At 33.3% G+C, this 21,750-nt stretch overlaps 2 protein-coding genes across 7 annotated transcripts; both read left to right on the top strand.

The window, feature by feature from the left end:
• The first annotated feature begins 267 nt into the window (after positions 1-267).
• Positions 268-10,785, top strand: LOC120082957 (hyperosmolality-gated Ca2+ permeable channel 1.2-like). 5 transcript variants are annotated; one of them, XM_039038399.2, is made up of 13 exons: positions 268-572; positions 719-980; positions 1,474-1,816; positions 4,619-4,777; positions 5,247-5,382; positions 6,138-6,239; positions 6,526-6,645; positions 6,734-6,814; positions 7,443-7,783; positions 7,888-8,133; positions 8,515-8,839; positions 9,019-9,252; positions 10,166-10,785. In XM_039038399.2, the coding sequence occupies exons 3-13, from the start codon at positions 1,503-1,505 to the stop codon at positions 10,427-10,429; spliced, it is 2,322 nt and encodes a 773-aa protein (XP_038894327.1). In that variant the 5' UTR covers positions 268-572; positions 719-980; positions 1,474-1,502; the 3' UTR covers positions 10,430-10,785. The 5 variants fall into 5 exon arrangements, with proteins under 5 accessions (XP_038894327.1, XP_038894330.1, XP_038894329.1 ...); XM_039038402.2 differs by having other exon boundaries at positions 367-572; positions 719-956; XM_039038401.2 differs by having other exon boundaries at positions 374-572; positions 719-1,083.
• Positions 10,786-14,078: 3,293 nt separating this feature from the next.
• On the top strand, positions 14,079-19,995 carry LOC120082953 (TATA box-binding protein associated factor RNA polymerase I subunit C). Of its 2 annotated transcripts, none has more exons than XM_039038393.2 (5): positions 14,079-14,331; positions 14,576-17,491; positions 17,580-17,696; positions 17,934-18,154; positions 18,454-19,995. In XM_039038393.2, the coding sequence occupies exon 2, from the start codon at positions 14,673-14,675 to the stop codon at positions 17,409-17,411; it is 2,739 nt and encodes a 912-aa protein (XP_038894321.2). In that variant the 5' UTR covers positions 14,079-14,331; positions 14,576-14,672; the 3' UTR covers positions 17,412-17,491; positions 17,580-17,696; positions 17,934-18,154; positions 18,454-19,995. The 2 variants fall into 2 exon arrangements, with proteins under 2 accessions (XP_038894321.2, XP_038894322.2); XM_039038394.2 differs by having other exon boundaries at positions 18,584-19,438.
• The last annotated feature ends 1,755 nt before the right edge of the window (positions 19,996-21,750 follow it).

The following is a 21,750-nucleotide window of genomic DNA, read 5'->3' as shown; positions in this document are numbered from 1 at the left end:
GTTTGATTTTCCTATCTACATACCGTGAAAAGATGAAAAATCAAAATAAAAATATATTTAACAAAAACATTAATTATCTATCTATCTATCTACTATTATTATTATTATTAGGATTACTTACAAAATATATAAAATCCTTAAAAAAAATGACATAACTATGAACTAAAAAAAAATTCATAGTACACGTGGACATTTAATTAATTCTTGAAAATATTACCCTGAAAAACTAACTACATAATTATACAATCTTAAATTCCTCTCTCTCTTATCATCTATATTCTTAATTCTTTAAAAAAAAAAAAAAAAAGAAAAAAAGAAAAGAAAACTCCAAGAAAATTTATGACAGAAAAATAGCCGTTATAAATTATTTCTCGTGGCGATTTGCCGACATCGAAAGGTCCGTTTCCGGAATCTTCCACTTTCCAATTAATTAGAAAAAAAGAATTAAGAAAAATAATTGAACAACAGTGGATTACTTTGAGAACAGAACAGAAAACCCCCCGTCGTTAAAATCTAATCCACACCGGTGGATCTCGCCGCCGGCTGTTCGCCACCATTTCACTCTCTCTAAGGTTTTCTTTCTCTCTATTCCTTTTGCTTTTCTTGAACCGTCACTACGGTTATGCTTTTTTGGTTTTCATTTTCGTTTTGCTTTATTCACAGCCTGAGATATTCTGATATTCTGCTATTTTTGGTTGGTTTTTCACGTGATGTCTAGTTAATTCCAGACGCAATTCCTTGTCCGTCCGACGATTTCCTCTTTTGGTTGGATAAGTAGATGATTGCGAATCGGGGTGAAGAAAAGGAGCTTAGTAGCGTATCGTGTTAGTTTTCCTGCAAAAGGAGTTGGAGAATCTTCTTTTGTTTGATTCGTCTTTGAAGCAATCTGAAGGCTGTTTTGTTCATCTTCTTCTTCGGCAGTTTTTGTGGATTTTCGCGTGCTGAAGACTGTGGAGGTTGGGATTGGAGAATAATACCGAGTAGGGAGTTCTATTTTTCTCGTATTTGATCTTCTTTATGAACACTTCAAGTGAATCGGGCGGGATTTAGTAGTCTGCGACAGTCAAAGTTGTTGCTATTTCTGTATGATTTTGTGCTGAAACCGCTTGGTACTTTTGTTTCCTTTCATTTACTATTTTGGGAATCGGTGCCGGTTGAAGGGTTTAATTACTTCATCTCCGGCTAATGTGAACTCGTTTAGTCAAATTTCGTGTTGCTAATTGAAATCATCGAGAAATACTAGTTCGTCTTAATTGGGCGCGTTTTCTATTTTCGAGAATGTTCAATTTTTGTGTAATGTTTACTTACATGTGTATTATCCTAATTGATTACTTTCATTGAGCTAATCGGTTAGTTGAAAGAACTGGATGTAGGATTTGATACTCTAATTTAGTAGTTTATGGGAGACGGAACTTTGCAGATGATTTATTTCCATCAGTTCGGTGACGGAATCTGTTTTAATTTTCATTTCAGGATAATTTCTTCGGAGGAGCTATAAGAAAATGGCTACTTTGCAAGATATTGGGGTTTCTGCAGCTATAAATATTCTCAGCGCATTCATCTTCCTTTTGGTTTTTGCCGTTTTAAGGCTCCAGCCTTTCAATGATCGGGTGTACTTTTCGAAGTGGTATTTGAAGGGTTTAAGGAGCAGCCCAACACACGCAGGTGCCTTTGTACGTAGGTTTGTCAACTTGGACTTCAGGTCATATCTGAAGTTCTTGAATTGGATGCCCGAAGCCATCAAAATGCCAGAACCTGAGCTTATTGATCATGCAGGATTGGACTCTGCTGTGTACCTGCGGATATACTTAATAGGGTATGCGGTGAACTTTATGATGTCTTCTATTTTAATCATCATATTCATTTTTTTGCTTATGTTAATGACAACTTTGTATAGGAACCTTGACCACATTTTGAAATAGGTGAATAGCAGATATTTTGTTCTCAATTTAAGTTGGTGAGTTGTAAATTGTCCATAAATTTCCCTAGTTAGGTTTCCAAACCAATTATGTATGTTTGGGATGGGTTGATTTGGATTGTTTGAAGTCGTTCAGTTTAAAATTTTGTAAAAGAGAAGAAAAAGAAAATAAAAGAAACGGATAGTCTTTCAAATATCTAATTACCCGTTGTCTCGCATGGACTTGAAAAGAGTGCTTTAAGTCTTATTTTATTTTAAGAAAACTAATACTACAAGGTATAGAAACAATAATATTCTGAAGATTGTTGGTAAGTAAAGAAAATCTCAAAGAGTGAAATGAAATTTATGAGACATTTATGTGCAAGTGACTTTATAATAACAAAAAGAGTTAGATATATTTCTAATTAATGTTATTCACAATATATGAACCAAAACCAATATAATAACCAAACTTATATAACATGACCAATCCAAGTGGTTTGTTGGGTTTGTTTAATATTTTGGGCACTTCAATTTTGTTGTATTAGTGGCTTAGTTATACATTTTCTCTTGCTTACTAATCAACACAACCAATATAATAACCACAGAAAAAAAAAAAAAAAGGATGGAACTACCCATTGGGGAGGAACGGAAAGAAGTAGCTGCAGGAGAAAAGCCTTTGGGATGGACAAGGGCTTGAGGTGACCATCCCCCTTGCCAGGGTTGAAGTGAAACTCCTAAGGTAATATGCAAAAGCTAGAACATCCATCGTTTCTCTATTGGTGGAACCTCAAAGAGGAAGAAAGAGACTTTCAAGACAGAGAAAGGATCGAAGACACTACATGATTCCTCAAAGGGGACTGCTATTATAATTTGGAAACTTGGAGTAGAGAGGTTATTCCCCAACAACCTATCCTCCCAAAAGTAAGTGTCTCTCCTACCTCCCTCAACACATTGAACAAACTCGAAAAGAAAAAGGAAGCTCAACTGAAATAGTTTTCCCTGGGTTTTTGGAAAAGCCTCTAATCCCATCAATTATTCATTGAGAAGGATAAAGATGAGGACTCTACTTGCAAACTTGACTTTGTACCCTAAGGTATCAAATTCATGGTGTAATCTGCAAGGCCAATTAGCCCACAGGGCCTCGTTCTAGTCCTTACGTTATCTATGCCCGTGCACCGTCTTGGACACCACCTCTCAACTAGCAAGGTGCGATCCTTTCCCCTCATCAACCCACCCTTGTGAGAAATCCCTCATCAATCTCTCGATCGCCTTTCTAATTGCACTAGGGACTCTGAGATGAACATAAAGTAGATCAGGATGTCACTTAGAACCAACTGTATAAGATTAGCCTTCCGTTTTAGGAAAAAAAAACTCTTTCTCCAAGATATGAGTCTCGTTTAAATTTTTCCTATGACAGGGTCCGAAAAATTAAGGCTCCTAGGGATATGCAGAGACACTTACTTTTAGGAGGATAATCTTATACTTGTCTACACTTAGTTTTGGATTGTACAGAAGTTTGGTGAAGAAATGTTGGTTCTAAGGAAGAAGAAAAGGCTCCAACTTCATATCACACAAAGGCTGCCCATCGACCCAACTTGATAAGATCTCAATTTGGATATAAGATCTGACATTTGCCTCCGTTGATCTTGAGACTTGAAATAGCCTAAAGAAGGATAAAATTCAATTTGGTGAAGAAAAGATTCCTTCTTTTCCAAGCAGGGAGGAAAACTGTATTATCGACTAATTGAAGATGAGACAAGGCCACTTTATCTTACCATTTGTATCATTAGTAAGTTCGTTGATGGAAATTGTAGTGTCTAGAAGGAGAAAAAGTAAATGATGGGATTAATTAACAACCACCCAATTCATGGATGGTAATTTCAGTTACTCGAGGAATTCCAAATTTAGGCAAATGAGTTTCCCTAAGCATATAGAGAAAATACCTAATATAGGAAAGAAAAGAATACATTTGGTTAAAGTTCAACCAGTCTAACTGGAGAGATTTTTCGTTCCATATTGCATTTCCCTGAAGTTAATTTTTGAGAGCTGAGAGACCAAATGTAATTGCAATTATATGTCGTCTCATGTGCTAATGGTGAAACATAGGAAAATAATTTCATATTGATGCAAAATGATCAAATAAATGACTTCCTTTATACTTCTTTGATCAGAGACCAAATGTAATTGCAATTATATGTCGTCTCATGTGCTAATGGTGAAACATAGGAAAATAATTTCATATTGATGCAAAATGATCAAATAAATGACTTCCTTTATACTTCTTTGATCTATTCTTGAAATCGAAATTGGTTTAGATGACAGTATATGTTCTACAATATACACAAAGTTAGAATGACATTTAGATTTTGGGTCCCTGGATAGCTTATCGTCTATCGTCTATTTTCTTTATTTTGACTGCAGTAATAAGAGGCTTAAATATGATACTTCTCCCTCTTCTTTTATGGCTAGTCGACTGTGATAGTTCTATAAACCTCATCTTTTAAAGTATTAGTGGCTGTGATTTTTTGAAACATCCTTTGGGTTAGGCTGTCATAATCTTTTGTTGGATTTCAGGATCGTTCTTCTGGTTGATATCTACTCTTACTCTCTCTCTCTTTCTCTCTCTCTCTCTAAATACTTTTTTAAAATTTATTAGTCGTAAGTTCCTTGGAAATGCTGGTTGTAGTATTTATCATATCTTTACTACCTTCATTGCAGGCTTAAGATCTTTGTCCCCATAGCATTCCTTGCATGGGCTGTACTGGTACCAGTTAATTATACCGATGATAATGTGAGTGTTGCTCAAGTGACGGCAAATGTGACTGCTAGTGATATTGACAAGCTTTCAGTATCAAACATCCCTGCCAAATCACAAAGGTGTCAAAAGGCTTCTTTCTTCTAACAGCTATATTGGAACATTTTATTAATTAGCGTGTATGGACCATAGCTACATGCTCTATAGTTCTGCACACCCTTGTGGATTCGGTTGACATTTGATAGGATTTGCTCCGTGTTGTTATGTTGTTCATATCCGGTTAAACTTCAGTGTCCTTTTCTTCTGTTACTAATCATCAGTAGCATCTTTTACCAATTAAATTACTAGTACTTTTCAGGTAGTCCGTAGTCCTTATTGATAACTACAATTGATTTGCATCATTTTTAACTATTTCATTTTTAACTATTGTATAATCAATAGAACTTGCAGTTACGTCTTCCATAGTTTCCTTATATTCTACTTATGGAATATGCCAAAATGGTTTGTCTTGATGAAATTTAAACATGGACTGGTTCATTGGAAGCATGATTGTAGGATCTAATCTCTTTTACTCCTCGTTGTATAATGTAGGTTTTGGAGTCATCTCGTGATGGCTTATGCATTTACTGTGTGGACATGCTATGTACTGATGAAGGAGTATGAGAAGATTGCTTCATTGAGACTACAATTTCTTGCATCTGAGAAACGCCGTCCGGATCAGTTTACGGTGAGATTAGACCACGACTTTTTTACTTTTGATCAAATTTTTTACGTTTATATTGGCTACCGCATCTCTTTTTAACCTGTTTGTTGTGAAATAAAATTTTCTTTTCTTCTAGTTCTAAAGCTTAATTGGTTTATTGGGTTAAGCCTCTTCATGTAAAGTCATTAAGTTGCTTTTAGTTTTAGTTTTCATGAGTCTGTAAATTCATCTTTTTCTTCTGGTGTTTTAAAGTTCAAGATCTTTCATTTTTCTCTCTATTAAATACCATTGAAAAAAGCTTAAACTGATAGATTAATGTAAATTTTTAATATCATTTTAATAACACCTTCGTACTTAAGTTCAACTTAATGTGGCCTTTATTTATAGTGCTTTTGGGTTTTGAACATTTTCTTCATCAAAGCGTGATCCCATTGGCTTCCTCTTTGGTCCCTTATGATCCATTTTAATTTTGGGTACGTCATGACTCATGAAGTATTATTATTATTGTTGTTGTTGTTATTATTATGCCGTTGAATGATTTGGGGTTTAAAAGATGCATAACAGTTGTTAGATGATATAATATTAAATCTGCCTTTACCCATCAGTTTAAGCTCTTGGGTTGTTGATTTATAAGATGGTGTTGGAGCAGGTTGGCTCAAGAGGTCTTGTGTTGAAACTCCTAAGTGTTATTTCACCTATCAACTTAAGTTCTTGGGTCAATCGGCGATTTAAGATCATTCTTTAATGTGAAATTTACTTGTTTATTTCACTTTTGGCAGGTCCTTGTAAGAAATGTCCCACCAGATCCGGATGAATCAGTCAGTGAGCTTGTTGAGCACTTTTTCTTAGTGAACCATCCAGATCACTATCTTACACATCAGGTTCAGTTTCACCAGGACCAGTGGTGCCTTTCTTTTTCTCTTTTCTCTCTCATTTCTTTAGAACATATAATCTTAAAGAAGAAAAAGAAAAAGATACATAATTGTTGGACAAACAATCCAAAATGCAATTTATTGCATCAAGTCCAGCTCAAAGAGATTTTTTCTATGATTTTAAGTGATTATGACTTTAGAACATATACTGTTAGGGAATTACCTAAAGGTCCAATTTCCTTACAATGAGTGTGTTACATACAATCCTTTCCTGATCTTTAGAAAATATCTGCAGGTGGTACGTGATGCAAACAAGTTGGCCAAACTGGTCGAGAAGAAGAAGAAAGCACAGAACTGGCTTGACTTCTACCAACTCAAGTATTCAAGAAATTCTACAGTTAGACCTGTGATGAAGGTAACTATTTAAGTGGCATATTTCTCGAAGTGTCTTCTCCAGCCTATGTTCATTTTTATTTTCTTAATCCTATTCGTACTGCAACTAGACTGGTTTTCTTGGACTCTGGGGAAAGAAAGTGGACGCAATTGAATTTCAGACAGCAGAGATTGAGAAGCTGTCCATAGAAGTAAGTAATTCTTATCCAGATTCTTCCTTGAAATTTTTGCATATTTTATATACTATTATGATAACTGCTACCTATGTATGCATGGTCGCGATAGTAATGTCAACCTGTAGGAGTTTAATATCATAAAAGCTTTTAATAATTAGGCTGCGCAGCATATGGTGCATATGGATTGAAGCGGTTAGTTGATCAATATATTGTAGTGCATTAATTCAAATATTGAGGTTAATTACTCCTTTTGTTTCTTTTGCCAATCATGTTCCGCTCTCTGCTCTCTTGATTTATAGGAGATGAATTAGTGATGACTTGTGATGGCAAGTTAGGAACTATTGTAGGAAATTGGATGGGATTTCATCAACCGCTCATCCTATTTTAGGTCCTTAATGTTCTTCAATATTGAGAGAACACTCCATTTAGTTTGTATATCGATAAAGTCACAAATGTGTCGGTACGCATCAAGCGATAAACTAAAACTATGATAAAGGGAAAATGTACTAATGGGTCTCTAAATCTAATTTATTTATGTAAATGCCATAATAATATATGTGATAACAATTAATATTACATTTTTTTCCCAAACATTTGTATGACTTTTCCACTATATTTGCTGAGGTTTTTTTGTACTATTCAGATAGCATCAGAAAGAAAAAGGATTGCCAATGATCCAAAATCTATAATGCCAGCAGCATTTGTTTCATTCAAGTCACGTTGGGGTGCAGCTGTTTGTGCACAAACTCAGCAATCTAGAAATCCAACTATTTGGTTGACAGAATGGGCTCCAGAACCACGTGATATATATTGGGAAAATCTTGCAATTCCATATGTTTCACTTACTGTTAGAAGGCTAATTATGGGCGTTGCATTCTTCTTCCTTACTTTCTTCTTCATGATTCCCATATCATTTGTACAATCTCTTGCAAGCATTGAGGGGATTCAGAAGATTGCACCATTCCTAAAACCCATTATTGAAAGGTACATCTCACCCTTGGATCATTTAAATCCTGCATCCGTTTTTAATTTAATGCAATTGAACATTATTATTCAATTTTTTTCATTTACTCCTTTCTTTTGTACAGGGACCTTTTTAAGTCATTTGTCCAAGGTTTTCTTCCCGGAATTGTGTTGAAGATTTTTCTCATTTTCCTGCCTACAATATTGATGATAATGGCTAAATTTGAAGGATTTACATCTCACTCATCTTTAGAGAGGAGAGCAGCAGCTCGTTACTACATTTTCAACTTTGTGAATGTGTTCCTTGGCAGTGTAATTGCAGGAGCTGCTTTTGAACAACTGAATACTTTTGTTCATCAGTCTACTGATCAGTAAGATACTCTCATAAATTGATCGTACTCTTCCCCCTTAAAATTAGACCGTAATTCCATTATAGTTAATTTCATTTGTTTTGTTGTATGCATTTCCAACTAGGAATTGGGTGATCAGTTTGCAATTTGTTGTGGGTTTTATTTGTCTGGTCATGTAATTATGAGTGCTTACATTTTTATATGTACATATGTACGTAGAAGTATTTATCCCAAAATGCTATATGTTAAAGATTAGTGTACAGTGAGTAATTACCTCGTCTTTACTCTGCTGATGTTGCTTCAAGAGTTCTAATTTTTCATATAAAACTACGTTTATGTGCATAAAATTCTGAATTGATGTTTGGCATCTTTACAAGCTCATCCTTTTATTCTTTTCTGTAGAATTCCCAAGACAATTGGAGTGGCGATACCGATGAAAGCAACTTTTTTTATAACTTACATCATGGTTGATGGATGGGCTGGCATTGCTGGGGAGATTTTGATGTTGAAGCCCTTGATAATGTTCCACTTGAAGAACTTTTTCTTAGTGAAGACGGAAAAGGATAGGGAAGAGGCCATGGATCCAGGAAGTCTTGGTTTCAACACAGGAGAACCTCGAATTCAGTTATATTTTCTATTAGGTCTCGTATATGCAACCATTACACCTCTTTTGCTTCCTTTCATCATAGTCTTCTTTGCCCTCGGCTTTGTTGTATTCCGGCATCAGGTTAGTTAAGAATCTTTTGGGCACAAGAAGCTGAATATGAATTTTTAACCTTTTCTCTCTCTTACATTTTTCTCATATATTTAGTTTGAGATACATGTATCTTGATTTGTCTGCTTTGTATCTATGTCTATATTTACTGAATGTTTTATACTTATATATATCCTTCTAAAAACTTGCAGATCATAAATGTTTACAACCAGGAATATGAAAGTGCTGCGGCATTCTGGCCCGATGTCCATGGGCGAATCATTTATGCATTGATTTTCTCACAGGTGGTTCTAATGGGACTACTAAGTACAAAGAAAGCTGCCCAATCAACCCCTTTTCTAATTGCACTTCCAGTAATCACCATATCATTCCATCTGTACTGCAAAGGCCGTTATGAACCTGCATTTATCCGATATCCCATACAGGTTTGTCAAAATTTATTGATCTAAAAGTGGTTTAGGATTTAGAATTAGTGATTTTTTCCCGTCTTCCTGAAAATAGAATTTTGAAAATCTCAAAACTGATGAAAGAAAATTTACCCAATTCTCATAAGTAGGCCATCATGAGTTATGTTCATCTTTGATAGCCTAATTTTATCTCTTGGATGGGTAATAATCATATGATATGCAACTTGGTGGAAGATTTCAGACTGTTCTAACTGAATCTGGGATTGGTTCTCTAAACCATAAAGGGAGGTTTGGCTCACGGTTTTAATATAAGGAGTTTGTGAAAGTTTAATTTTGTAATCTATGTTGGATCGTGCAGAATGGATGAGTTATAAAAGCCAGCTTTTGACGTGTTTTGTTTGTGGGTATATTGTTTGTTTGAATGTTTAAGAGCATATTTGAAATGACTTTTTCAAATGTTTAAAAAAGTGTTCTTAAAACACTTAGCGTTTGGTAATTTTTTTTTTTTTTTTTTTAAAAAAATTAAGCCTATAGAAACTACTTTCACTTTCAAATTTCTTCTTTTGTTATCTACTTTCACCGATGGTTTAAAAAACTACAAGCCAAATTTTATAAACTAAAAAGTAGTTTTTAAAAACTTGTTTTTATTTTTGAAATTTGGTCAAGAATTCAACCATTATACGTAAGGAAGATGCAAATTATGGTAAGAAATGAGAAGGAAATAGTCTTTTTTTAAAAGAATAAAAAAAACGAAAAAGGTCTTAGAAAGTCAATTCACACATACTCTAGAATGAAAGACTTCACTCTTCGGAGATATTAATTTCATCCATCCTGTTTGTGTTATGTTGTAATTTGTTTACCCTTTTACTCTAATGTATGTTTCTAATCAGAAAAAAGTAATTAGTTTTGATTTGTGATGTTGGGAATGTAGGAAGCAATGATGAAGGACACTTTGGAACGTGCAAGGGAACCAAACCTGAATTTGAAAGGGTACCTGCACACTGCATATGCCCATCCGGTTTTCAAGGAGAGTGAAGATGACGATGAAGCCGAGTCGAATGAAGCATTTGAAACAGAGAGTGTGTTGGTGGCAACAAAACGTCAATCAAGAAGAAACACTCCGTTGCCGAGCAAAGCCAGTGCTCCTTCATCTCCATCTTTGCCCGATGTTCGGAGAGACATCCATCAACCTTAAACACTAAATCAAAGGTACATAGGATTCACATCTCTCTGTACATTTTACTGTTAAATAAAATGATATGTTGTGGGGAAATGATGATGTAAATTGAATGAGCAAAGTTGTAGAATTTAGAGTAACTAATGTGAAAAGTTGGAATTGTCATTATATTGAGCATTGTATTTTTTATTTTTTTTTCCCTTAATTTGGTTGGGTTTCTTAAAATAGTAAGGATGATGATAAATTATGTCTTGGTGGAGCCTTTTCTGTAATTTTTCATATTTTTTCTTGGTTAGATTTCAATGTATAAACACTTTTTGTAGCAAACTCTCTATTGTCCATTCTGAATGGAGGTTTCTTGTTAGAAAAAGAAAGGTGGAATTAATGTTTGGAGGTGACAATGCACTTTTCATAGAGACTTTAATACTTGTATTAATTTATAGGTCAAAGGAATGGGTTTAATCTAATAACCCATAAGTTACAAATCTTGAGTGGACTGCAAAAATATCTATTTTTCTTTTTCTACTTGTAAATTCAAATTGTGAAGAATATTTATGGGATAAATTACATAGATTACCGAAAAATACGTCTGAATTTTATCATTTTTGTTATTCATTTAAACAATATTTTAATAAACGTTTCATAACTATCTTTGGAGGAGAAGTTCTATAAAGTTTTTATTCTAAAGTTTGGATTTGAAATAATGTGATGGTGATTTGTTTTGGTCATCTAAAATTTTGTTTACTGTCATCGTGGTATTATTTTAGGTAAATCAAAAGTACGATAATTAACGTCATGGATAAAGAAGAATAGAAATGTCATCACATTTCTATTCTTCTCTTCTTAGTCGATTGAATTGATGATGAGAGATTTTTAAAGCAAGAAAGGGAGAGAGTTGAGAAAGAGAATTAAAATACAAATTGATTTGATGATGAGAGATTTTTAAAGCAAGAAAGGGAGAGAGTTGAGAAAGAGAATTAAAATACAAATTGATTCGGAACAATAGTTTAAGAGTAAGTTTCGTTTTAAGGTGTATTCGGTTTAATTTTTAAAATATTTAATTTTAAAAATAATTTATTTTAAAAATAGAAATATGACAATCACTCAAAATAACTTCTTGAATACTTACAAAAATTTATATTAAATATTTTTTTATCAAGAATTTAAATAAATGGACTTTTGAAAAAAAAAATCTCTATTTAATTCAAACATACTTAAAAAAAAAATTAATCACATTTTCTGTTTTTAGGGCATTCTATTTTTTCTAAAATTATTATTTAGAGCGAGAATAGCTTTTTTTTTTTTTTAGTTTTTTTTTTTTTATAATAATTTAAATCAAACATCCTTTCTTTGTTGTTCAACATTTCCTTGGGCTTTGTATGTTTACTTGAGAATAAAAGTTTGCTATTGTAATTTTGTAATTTTTGTGATTATAAAAAATTTTTATTATAGAGAGTTTAATATATACAACGACAAAAAAAGTAATGTAAAACGAAGAGGTGATTGGATTAAACAAAATAAGGTTTAAGTACAATGGAAGGTAGTAGTAGTGGAAAAGATGAAACTAACATTCTAAGGGACGGTTTGGTCTAATAATTTATAGAGATTCGAGAATTAAGGATCTCTGAGAATAATGAATCTGGAAATAAGATTGTTCGGAATAAAAAATAACTATGAGTTGGTTATATATGAATGCTATCATAATTTTATGAGAATAAATTATTTTTATATTTAATTTGTAAAATTAATCTTGAGAACTCTATAAAATTTTAATAGATTAATTAATAGACAATAAATTCAATTCAGTGTTTAAAGAAAATTAATTATTTAACAATCATATAGTAATATTAATTAAATTATTAATTAAAAATATTTGTAAAACGAGCAATTTATAATTAAAGTTACTTGATTACATAATTTGATGGGATCAGTTTGATGAATTTATATTATTACGATGTATTATCTAATAAAACCATTAATGAATTTTAATTATAATTATTAAAAATAAATTCATATCATATTAATCATAATTATCATTAACTAACTACAAATATAACTAATTAATTAATTTGATAGTTTTATTGCATCTATTCTTTATGGTTTATTGAAAAATAAGTTTGTATATACGTGTATATATACACTAATTTATTAAACAAAAACAAAAATCAAGTGTATATTAAATTGTTTTGATATATATATTAATTTAATAAATTGGAGTTCATATTAGGGGTGTTCATGAGTTGAGCTGGATTGGGTTGAAAGACTTTTTAGACCCAACCCAATTGTTTGTAAATTATTTTAACCCAAATAACCTTTATTAATACATGAATCTGACCATGAAATATTTGAGTTGGGTTGGTTTGGGTCAATTGGGTCATTTATTTAAAATTTTGTTCTAGAAAGAAGCAAAACGTAAATATATAAAAATCTAATTTGATTATTTTCATATATTGAATTAAGATTAACAACTCAATTTCAATTTATATAGTGAAAATTTTCTTTCAAAAGTGCAAAGAAACTGTCAAATAATAAATTATTCAAAAAATATTGGAATTAAATAAAATTAAAATCAATATATGTATAAATAATTGTGTTATAAGTAATAAAAAAAACATTTTAAAATTAATAATAAATTCGGGTTGGTTTTGGTTATATTAGGTGAACCCATGAACCAACTCAACCCATAAAATTTTCACTTATTTGAACCCAACCTAACCCAAACGAGTTATAACCTAACCCAAACCGCATGGATTGAGTTGGGTTGATCGATTTTTTCGGGTCATCAGGTTTTTTGAACACCCATAGTTCATACACTATAATTTAAATTTTAATATAATTTTATGAATTATAAATTTAATTTTCATATAATAATTAATTTGAATAATGTATAAAATAAAAGAATAAATAAATATATTAAAAGAGGATAGAAAGTGGGTATGAAGAAAATCCACCTTTTTGGATGGGTATCATTTATGGATATAAAGAACGTCATGCATAAAGCTACAAAACTTGTAGCAACAAACTTTACCCATTTATACCCTTATTCCCATTGCAATTCCCTTAATCCAAATACTCCTACGAGTGAAGGATCGAACATCGATTTTTGAAACGGTAGTTGGTGTCTTATTCTTTGAGCTATTGAGACAGAATTGAGGTTGTCTTTTAAGACATACGTTAATAAACTTTGGAGGAAATTGATTTATATCTCTAAACTTTGGGTTGTCACTCTCATTAATTTCAAACAATTATATAAATAAGAACTAAGCTTTCCATAAGTGAATCAATTTAGTCCCTCCTTTAAATTCTATTTTAAAATTTCTTAATTTTTACATACGTATAGACTTCTTTAAATATATCGAGTAAGTACTACAAATAATTGACATAAACATAGCTCAAGTAATATGAGTTTGTAATATCGATTATAAGGTCAGATATCGAACTCTAAGTATTTTTTTTTTAATATTTCTTTAATTATTGGGATTTATTTATTTATTTTTAATTTCCAATTTTAGAGTTAAAGTTGAGTTAATTTGAAACAATAATTGGTTTATTTGGTTTTTATTTTATAAAAATATTTGAAGATTTGAGATTTTGGAAGGAAAATGGGAAGTTTGACCCAGTCAAATTTAGGTTGAAGTTATATATATATATGAAGTTAAAATTTTAAGGAAAAGAAAATCAAGCCCCTGACGTCACTGTCTCTCGCTCAGCCTCACACCCAGGTTGCTTCACACTCTGCGCGTCCACCACCGATAACCGCCACTCGTCGTCGCCCCTGCCGGTTGCCTCCTTTCACGCCGCCGCACGCTGCCACCGAATGTCAGCCACCGCTGGTAATTTTTCCTCACTCTCTCTAACACCTCCCGTACAGTGCTGCACGCCGCCGCGTCTGGCCGCCGTCGCCGGAATTGGAATTTTGGGTAAGGTTTTAGTTTTTCTCTTTCTAAAAAAAAAATTTGGTTACCCATTGAATATTTGGATTAAATATTGCTTTATCCATGATATTAGAGATTTGGATTCTAAACTTTGAAGGGATTAGTGCCGCCAGCAAGATAAAGGGCGTTTAGCTCGTTTTATAAGTGTTGAGAAGGCTTTGGTACTCTGTAATTTAGTATTGATTGCTGGAATCTGGGTTTATAACACTTGTTATGGAATTGTCCATAGGTTTGTCGTCTTCATCAAGCACTGGCGGCGGTTCCTCCATGTTCCGATCTTCGAACTCGGTGGCTTCTGCAACTTCCAAAGCTTTGTAATTCGCATTATGGTTGAAGAAGAATGGAAGTCCCTTTTCCCAATTGGTACCGTTTTCAAGTCTCCCCTCTTACTCTCTGGGTCTTCTTCTTCTGTGAAAAATTCAATTGGCCCACTCGTCTTCAACCCTGTTCCAACTTCTCTCACCCGCCTCTTTTCATCGCCTTCTTTATTGCCCTCTCTTTCTCCTCCTTCAATTCTCAATCTCCGTAGATTTCTTCTCACTTCTTCCCCCGTCGTTCCCTCTACTTCTTCCTCCGTTGCTTCGCTCTTTGGCGAGCAGCAATCTTGCGGTGATGCGGCTTCCACTCTCCGTCACAATCGCCTCCAATTCCTCCCATGTCCCAATTCCAGCAGTGTCGTTGTGTTTTTTCCCACTGGCCCCAATTCTGACCATGTTGGGTTCTTGGTGGTTTCCGGAAATGCTTCGGGTTTGGACGTTCAATCTGATTATGATAATGATGTTTTTAGTGTTGAAACTGAACTGAATTATCAGATTTTTGGGATTGCTGTGAACCCTGCTTTGGGTTTGGGTTTTGATGGTGATTCTTCTGTAGGTATTGGGTTTTTGTTGGCTTATACTATGTATTCTGTTGAATGGTTTGTTGTGGAAAATCATGCAATTGATTCAAGTCATCGCCCAAGGGTCAGTTTGGTTAATATGGGTAGCAAGGTTTTTAAGACTTGTTCTGTTGTTCACGCGTGTTGGAATCCTCATTTGTTTGAAGAAAGTGTGGTTTTATTGGAAGATGGTAGCTTGTTCTTGTTTGACATGGAGCCTCTATTGAAGGCTAAAAATTTCAATGCGAATGCTAATTTGAAAGGAATTAGGTTGAAAGTGTCATGGGATGGTTTAGATTGCTCGAAAAAAGTGAAGTGGTTGAGTTGTGAGTTTAGTTGGCATCCGAGAATCTTAATTGTTGCACGTTCTGATGCTATTTTCTTGGTTGATTTAAGAGAGGATGAATGTAGTATTTCTTGCTTATTGAAGATAGAGACGTTCTCATCATATTCTTTGGCTGAAAAGGGACAATTCCTTGCATTTTCTAAAGCAGGTTCTGATGGTTTCTATTTCTGCATTGCTTCAAGTCATCTGTTACTTCTTTGCGACATACGAAAACCGATGTCACCGGTGTTGCAATGGACTCATAGTCTCGATGACCCAAGCTATGTGAATGTTTTTAGCTTGTCTGAGTTAAGGTCTAGTCCGGGCAATAGTATGTATAAATTAGCTTCTGAGTCAGGCTATTGCATCGTACTGGGATCCTTTTGGAGTTGTGAGTTTAACATATTTTGCTATGGACCTTCTCCACCAGCTCTTGATCAATCTGTTTCTTCAAGAAGTTCAAAATATTTCCAGTCTCTTTATGCGTGGGAGCGTCCTTCGAATTTCATATTATCTGGCCGAGAGTGTCCATGCAGTAGTTGCCTTCTGAGACAAGAATCTTTGAAGGATGCAATTCCTGAATGGGTAGAGTGGCAACAAAAGAAGGAAATAGTATTGGGCTTCAGCATCTTGGATAATAATCTCTCTCTACCATTTACAGGACAAAATGAATATGGTAGTTTTACACTTATAAGGCTTATGTCATCTGGGGTGCTTGAAGCACAGACTTATCAAGCCTCCTGGAACTCATTGAAGCAGATAGATGAAGTTCATAAAAAATCATTGAGTCTTGATGATTATTTGCTATATGGGCAATTGGTTGATGATAAATATAGATTTAGCAGAAGATATACATACTTCAATTTTGACTACCTCATGGGATATTTAAATGATAACTTAGACAAAGTTTTGGATTCTTTCATGAGGAAGTATAGCAAGGATTCTTTATGTGAGCGATCTTTGACTCTCGAAGTTCATGAAGTTTTGTGTGAGAAGTTAAAAGCTTGTGGATTTGATCGTTTGAGGTCGACTCCAGCACTTGCTGTTGTGTTCAATGACATTACTTTGCCTTCAAGTATACAGGAGATCGCTTTCAAGAAATTATGGGCAAGCTTACCCATGGAACTTTTGCATTTTGCCTTCTCTAGTTATTCTGAATTCCTTGAGAACAAGAATGCAGTATCCCTTGAATTTTTAAGTGTTCCTAGCCTAAATCAGTTGCCTCCTTTTATGTTAAGGGACTCATCAAGCCGCAGTAATAAGTGGTCGCATAAGGTGCGGCGAACTGAAAATATTGTAGGTCCAGTACTTCCTCTTCCCATTTTGCTCATACTTCACGAGTTTCGAAATGGATGTTCAAAGTTGGAAGAAGAAGAGGCTGGAAAATTTTCATTAGAAGCAGAATTTCGTGAGCAATATGATGAAATTAGGTCTGCAGCTGGTGAGATGGCTGCGTCACCTTTTGACCCAAAGGTTGATGATGGTCCTGCTGTCTCTCTTGCCGATGATCAAGAGTATGTTTCTGCTGAGTCTCAGAAGCCAAAAAATTTTGTTTCATATCATCCATTTGCCTTCAATTCCCATACTTTAGATAACACACAAGGAAACTCGACCAATCATGCCGATGTATTTGATTCATTAATATTCAAATTAAAAGGGGGAAAGGATGCATCCAGTGAGAAGTCTGAGAATAATGCTAGTGGAGAACTCTACAATGATCTTTGCCCTGTTGAGTTGGAATTCAATGCTCCCTTGGTTAACTTCGGGCCAAAAGAATTGAAGGCATATGGTTTACTGAAAAGGCAACTGTTGAAATGGGAAGATGGGTTTGATGCATATAAGGAATTTCGTTCTAAGATTTGATGTCCATCAGTTTGCTTTGAATTTCTAAAGCTTCATTTCTAAACCCTGATAAGTTATTGTGAGAACAAATAACACAACAGGTATTCAAATGACATATAAGGAACAAAATTTCTATTAATTACAAATAATTTCTATAGTTCTTCTAATCTGAAGGATTTGCATTTGCAGGTATATGATGAAAACATGCTTTCCAAAAGTGGTCAAGAGGACCAAGAAAGTGTGGAACTGCCTCAACGACAACTGACTCGAGAGTTGTAGAAAAGGGTATAACTCGGCATATAAAAGGTACCATTTCCAGTATACAATAACTTTAACCTTTAGAAGTCATCCAATCACTTGAGAACCAGTTTTTGTTTCTAAAAATAAAGAGCTGCTAATCATGCTGATTGCTGCGTTTGTATTAGCTAGATGACTTATGTTTGAATAATTTCTGCTTCAAATTTACTGTTCATTTCAATGCAAGGTTACAAAAACCCCTTCTAATGTAAATACAAGCCATAATTTCTGAGCTTATGGATGTAGGAAGGAAATTATGAACACATTTGGGATCTGAGAAAGAACCAAATTAAGATACACATTTCCTTCAAGTTTTTGGAGTGAAGACGGCGTAGAAATTGAATTCACTGTGAACACATTTTTCCCGAAATGGCAGTCGAGAAGGCTCCATTGCCAAGCCAGAGCTTCTTCCTCTCCCATTTACCCGAAATTCGGAAAGAAACTCTCAACTTCAGAAACATCTTCAGGTATAATATTTGCAAGAAACTCTCTTACTGTAAAGCTTTTTAAGAAAAATGTTGTAGTTGATTTCAAACATCCAAATTAGAGAGGTGAATTCACCAATTTGCAATTTATGAAGCAACAATGATGACATTCTACTTTGTAAGATTATTTTGGAACAAAACAGTTCCACTATAATAGAGAAGTGTAAAGGGAAAAATAAATGTAAAATCTAAGCCAGATTATTGTTGTTTTTATTTTAAATAGTGAACCTGTTTGTTCTGGTTTTATTATTGTTATTTTATTTTCTTTCATTAATTTTAAGGTCCAAAGGAGGAAGACTGACAATCTGAAGGCTACTTTAGCCAATTCAGCCTATTTATTATTTATCCCTCTTCAAAATTCCACCTGAAGTTGCTGAGAACATGTTGAAATTTTTTGTGGTCTGGTTATAGAGGCAGCAATTTATCCAACCCCTTGAGATGGGACAACCTTAAGAAGAAACCGTTCGAAGATGGGCATCAAGCAGCAAAACAAGGTCCTCCTTGCAAAATGGATTTGGCATTTTAGAATGCTACTACAGGGAGAACTCTAATTAAATCCAAGTTTGGTTCTTGCCATTTTGATTTAATGGCCCCTATTTTTCGTCACTCTTCATCAAGAAGTCATTGGAATCATATTTTGAAACATAAAGATCTAGTTTATGATGATGATTTACATTGCAACATCGGCAATGGTTGTGCTACTGCCTTTTGGTTTTGGCTTGACTTATGGATTGGTGATGTTGCCCTTAAAAACTGGAATTTCCCAAGCTATTTCATTTTTCTGGTTCTAAGGAGACTTCTGTGGTTGAGGTATGGAACTCAGAATACTGCTTATAGTCTTTAAATTTCAGAACACACTTCAAAGAGGAAGAGAGATTTTAGAGTGGGCTGTTTTACTCATTTTATCCCCAATATTGAATTGACAGTCTTTCCTGGCTTCGATTATTGATCATTGACCTATCTTTCAAAGCTACTAAAGAACACTTATGGAATTGCATTATTTTGGCTGTTTTGTGGAAGATATGGAAAGAAAGAAACGCTCGAATCTTCCTGGAAAATTACAAGACATCAAAGGACATACTGGATTCTGCCATGTTTTATGCTTTACTTTGGTGTAAAGATATACTGGCTTTGAAAAACCATAGTTTTTCTCTTCTTACAGCTAATTGGAAACATCTTTTGTATACCATTTGATTGGGTTCCTTCTGTACTGTGGATATCTTCAAATCTTTTGTTCTATCTATGAAATTCTCTTATACAAAGAAAGAACTGACCGGCAGCATTGATTCTTGGACATGGCTGCTTGACAAAAATGGTTTCTCTACTAAATCTTTATACATGTGCATCATTCCTAGGGGATCTTTAATTACAGAGGAGTTATACAAGAAGATTTGGAGGGGCCTTGTCCTAAATGGATTGAATTCTTATTGTAGGAAATCACCAACTCTTGATACCATCGTTTACTGAAGCGATGCCCTTGGCTTAATATTTCTCCTTCATGGTGTTGCCTATGCCAATCCAACAATGAATCCATCCTCTACTTGTTTTTCAATTACCCCTTCACTTATGAGATTTGGTCGGAGCTTTTTAAAGCATTCGATTGGGCTGAGGTTCCCCCAAATGACTCATTGATCTACCTTTCAAAGCTACTAAGGATTTACATTATTTATGTAGTTTTGTGAAAGATTTGGGATGAAAGTAATGCTAATATTTTTGGGAGAGATACAGGTTTTTGAAGGATATCAATTGACTTTGTTATCTTTATTAATTTATTTTTGGTAAAGATATTTTGGCTATGAAAAGTTACCGTTGAAACTTGGGAACATCGTTTCTATATTCTTTGATTGGTCTCTTTTGTATCATTAGATATTTTTGGATTTCATTTGATCAATGAAACTCTATTCTCAAAAAAAAAAAAAAAAAAAAAAAAATTAAAATTATCATGCACACCGTTCAACAATTGTTTTAAGTGCCACGAGCGATGACACTTTAGATCAAATCATTTGAACCCTAACACTTCATTTTGTATTTCTTGCACTCTCTTTTGATTCAGTGGAGGTCTAGATCCTAGAGGTTTGCTCGGAAAGGAGTAATGTATAAGCAAATACAAACTTTTCCATCATGAATTTAACGGAAAAAACCTTCAAAGGCTGTTTAAAAAAAAAGAAAAAAAAATCAAACTTCAAGGATTAATATGACAATTTTCAAAGTTTAGAGTATAATTAAAAGAAATCTGATTTTGATAATTTCTGCTTAAATTTTATGGAAGTTTGAATATGCAAATATGATTTTATAATTAATTAGTAATTCTTAGCGATTGGCAGGAAAAAAAGCCTTCCCTTTGCATTGAAAGATGTGAATAAAGCATGTTTGGAAGGAATTATTACTAAATATAGAATTGTCGACCATGATATAATTTGAGAAATTACTAATGGAAATTGAAAGTTGAGAATTTTTTTTTATTACATATATATAGTACAATAATTGTGGGATGGTTCGATCTCAAGAGAAGTAGTGCATGTCATTTACCATTAAATTAAGTTCAATTTTAGTTTAGAAAAAATATTTTTTTAAAAAAAATTTAAATAAGTACATACCAAATGCCTTTTTAAAGTATTATAATGAAACTATTTCTTTGTTATAATAACGTAAATAATTTTCTTTTAAAAAGTATAAGTATTTTTAGTTCAACAATATGTGATGATTGTGAATTGATTTATGTTGATAATATACAAGTTGTACTCATATGACCTAAATAGATATTTTATTTTTGTGTGGGAAAAATATGATTTGGGAATTTGATAACAAGTCATTACCAAAGGCAATGACTTAATATACATTTTAATTGTGGAAATCTAAAAGAGAGATTATTACACATGATAACTCTTTATTATCTTAAAGTCTTTAATTGATTAATTAATCATAATTAATAATTATACTTTGTCACTCAAATAACATAAAATTTATCATTTTTAAAATTAGAAGTTCAATTTTTCACCATAGTGTACAAAAATAATAATTATACTTTAATTACAATTATTTGAAGATGCTCTGGAAAGATAATATTTTAATTGTGGGTAACTTATAAATGATTTTGTCACGACAACTTACATTGAATCGTTATCTAACATTTATTTATTTTTGACAAATCACTGTCAATGACCTACATATTGGTTTTATAACATGCAATAATTCAGATATCATATGTTAGCTAACTTTATAATACTCTTTTGTCTAATCATTAAAGCTTTGTGTTGTGATTCATATCTTTATGGTTCAATATATATATATATATATATATATATATATACTCTTCAAAGTAAAGTAGCCTAAATACTCAACATATTAGATTAAGAAATTAAATTTTCTTTTTTCATATGTATAGAGTGGAGAATTCGTGTCACACTCCCTCTCGTTCTTATTTCCCTAAGTTTGGAAAGAGGCATGAAGATGACAGATACCATCCTTTTGGTGATATCTACTGTCCATTTACCCTAGTTATGATCTTAATCTCATCTTCTCTTGTCCCAGGGTGAGCTATTTTAATTCTCTTATAACCTAATCTTATTACACGTGCA

This window comes from Benincasa hispida, chromosome 8 (genome assembly GCF_027475165.1).
Source record: "Benincasa hispida cultivar pf3 chromosome 8, pf3_genome.v1.1, whole genome shotgun sequence".
NCBI lineage: Eukaryota > Viridiplantae > Streptophyta > Magnoliopsida > Cucurbitales > Cucurbitaceae > Benincasa > Benincasa hispida.
Note: the sequence above shows the minus strand (reverse complement) of the source record. Positions and strands in the feature narration are given on the sequence as shown.

Bases quoted from the DNA above. Each gene is read 5' to 3' on its own strand.
- LOC120082953 (XM_039038393.2), top strand. From the start codon at position 14,673: ATGGTTGAAGAAGAATGGAAGTCCCTTTTCCCAATTGGTACCGTTTTC.
- LOC120082957 (XM_039038399.2), top strand. From the start codon at position 1,503: ATGGCTACTTTGCAAGATATTGGGGTTTCTGCAGCTATAAATATTCTC. The intron at 6,646-6,733 runs GTAACTATTTAA...TACTGCAACTAG, and splicing joins CAGTTAGACCTGTGATGAAG to ACTGGTTTTCTTGGACTCTG. The intron at 7,784-7,887 runs GTACATCTCACC...TCTTTTGTACAG, and splicing joins CTAAAACCCATTATTGAAAG to GGACCTTTTTAAGTCATTTG.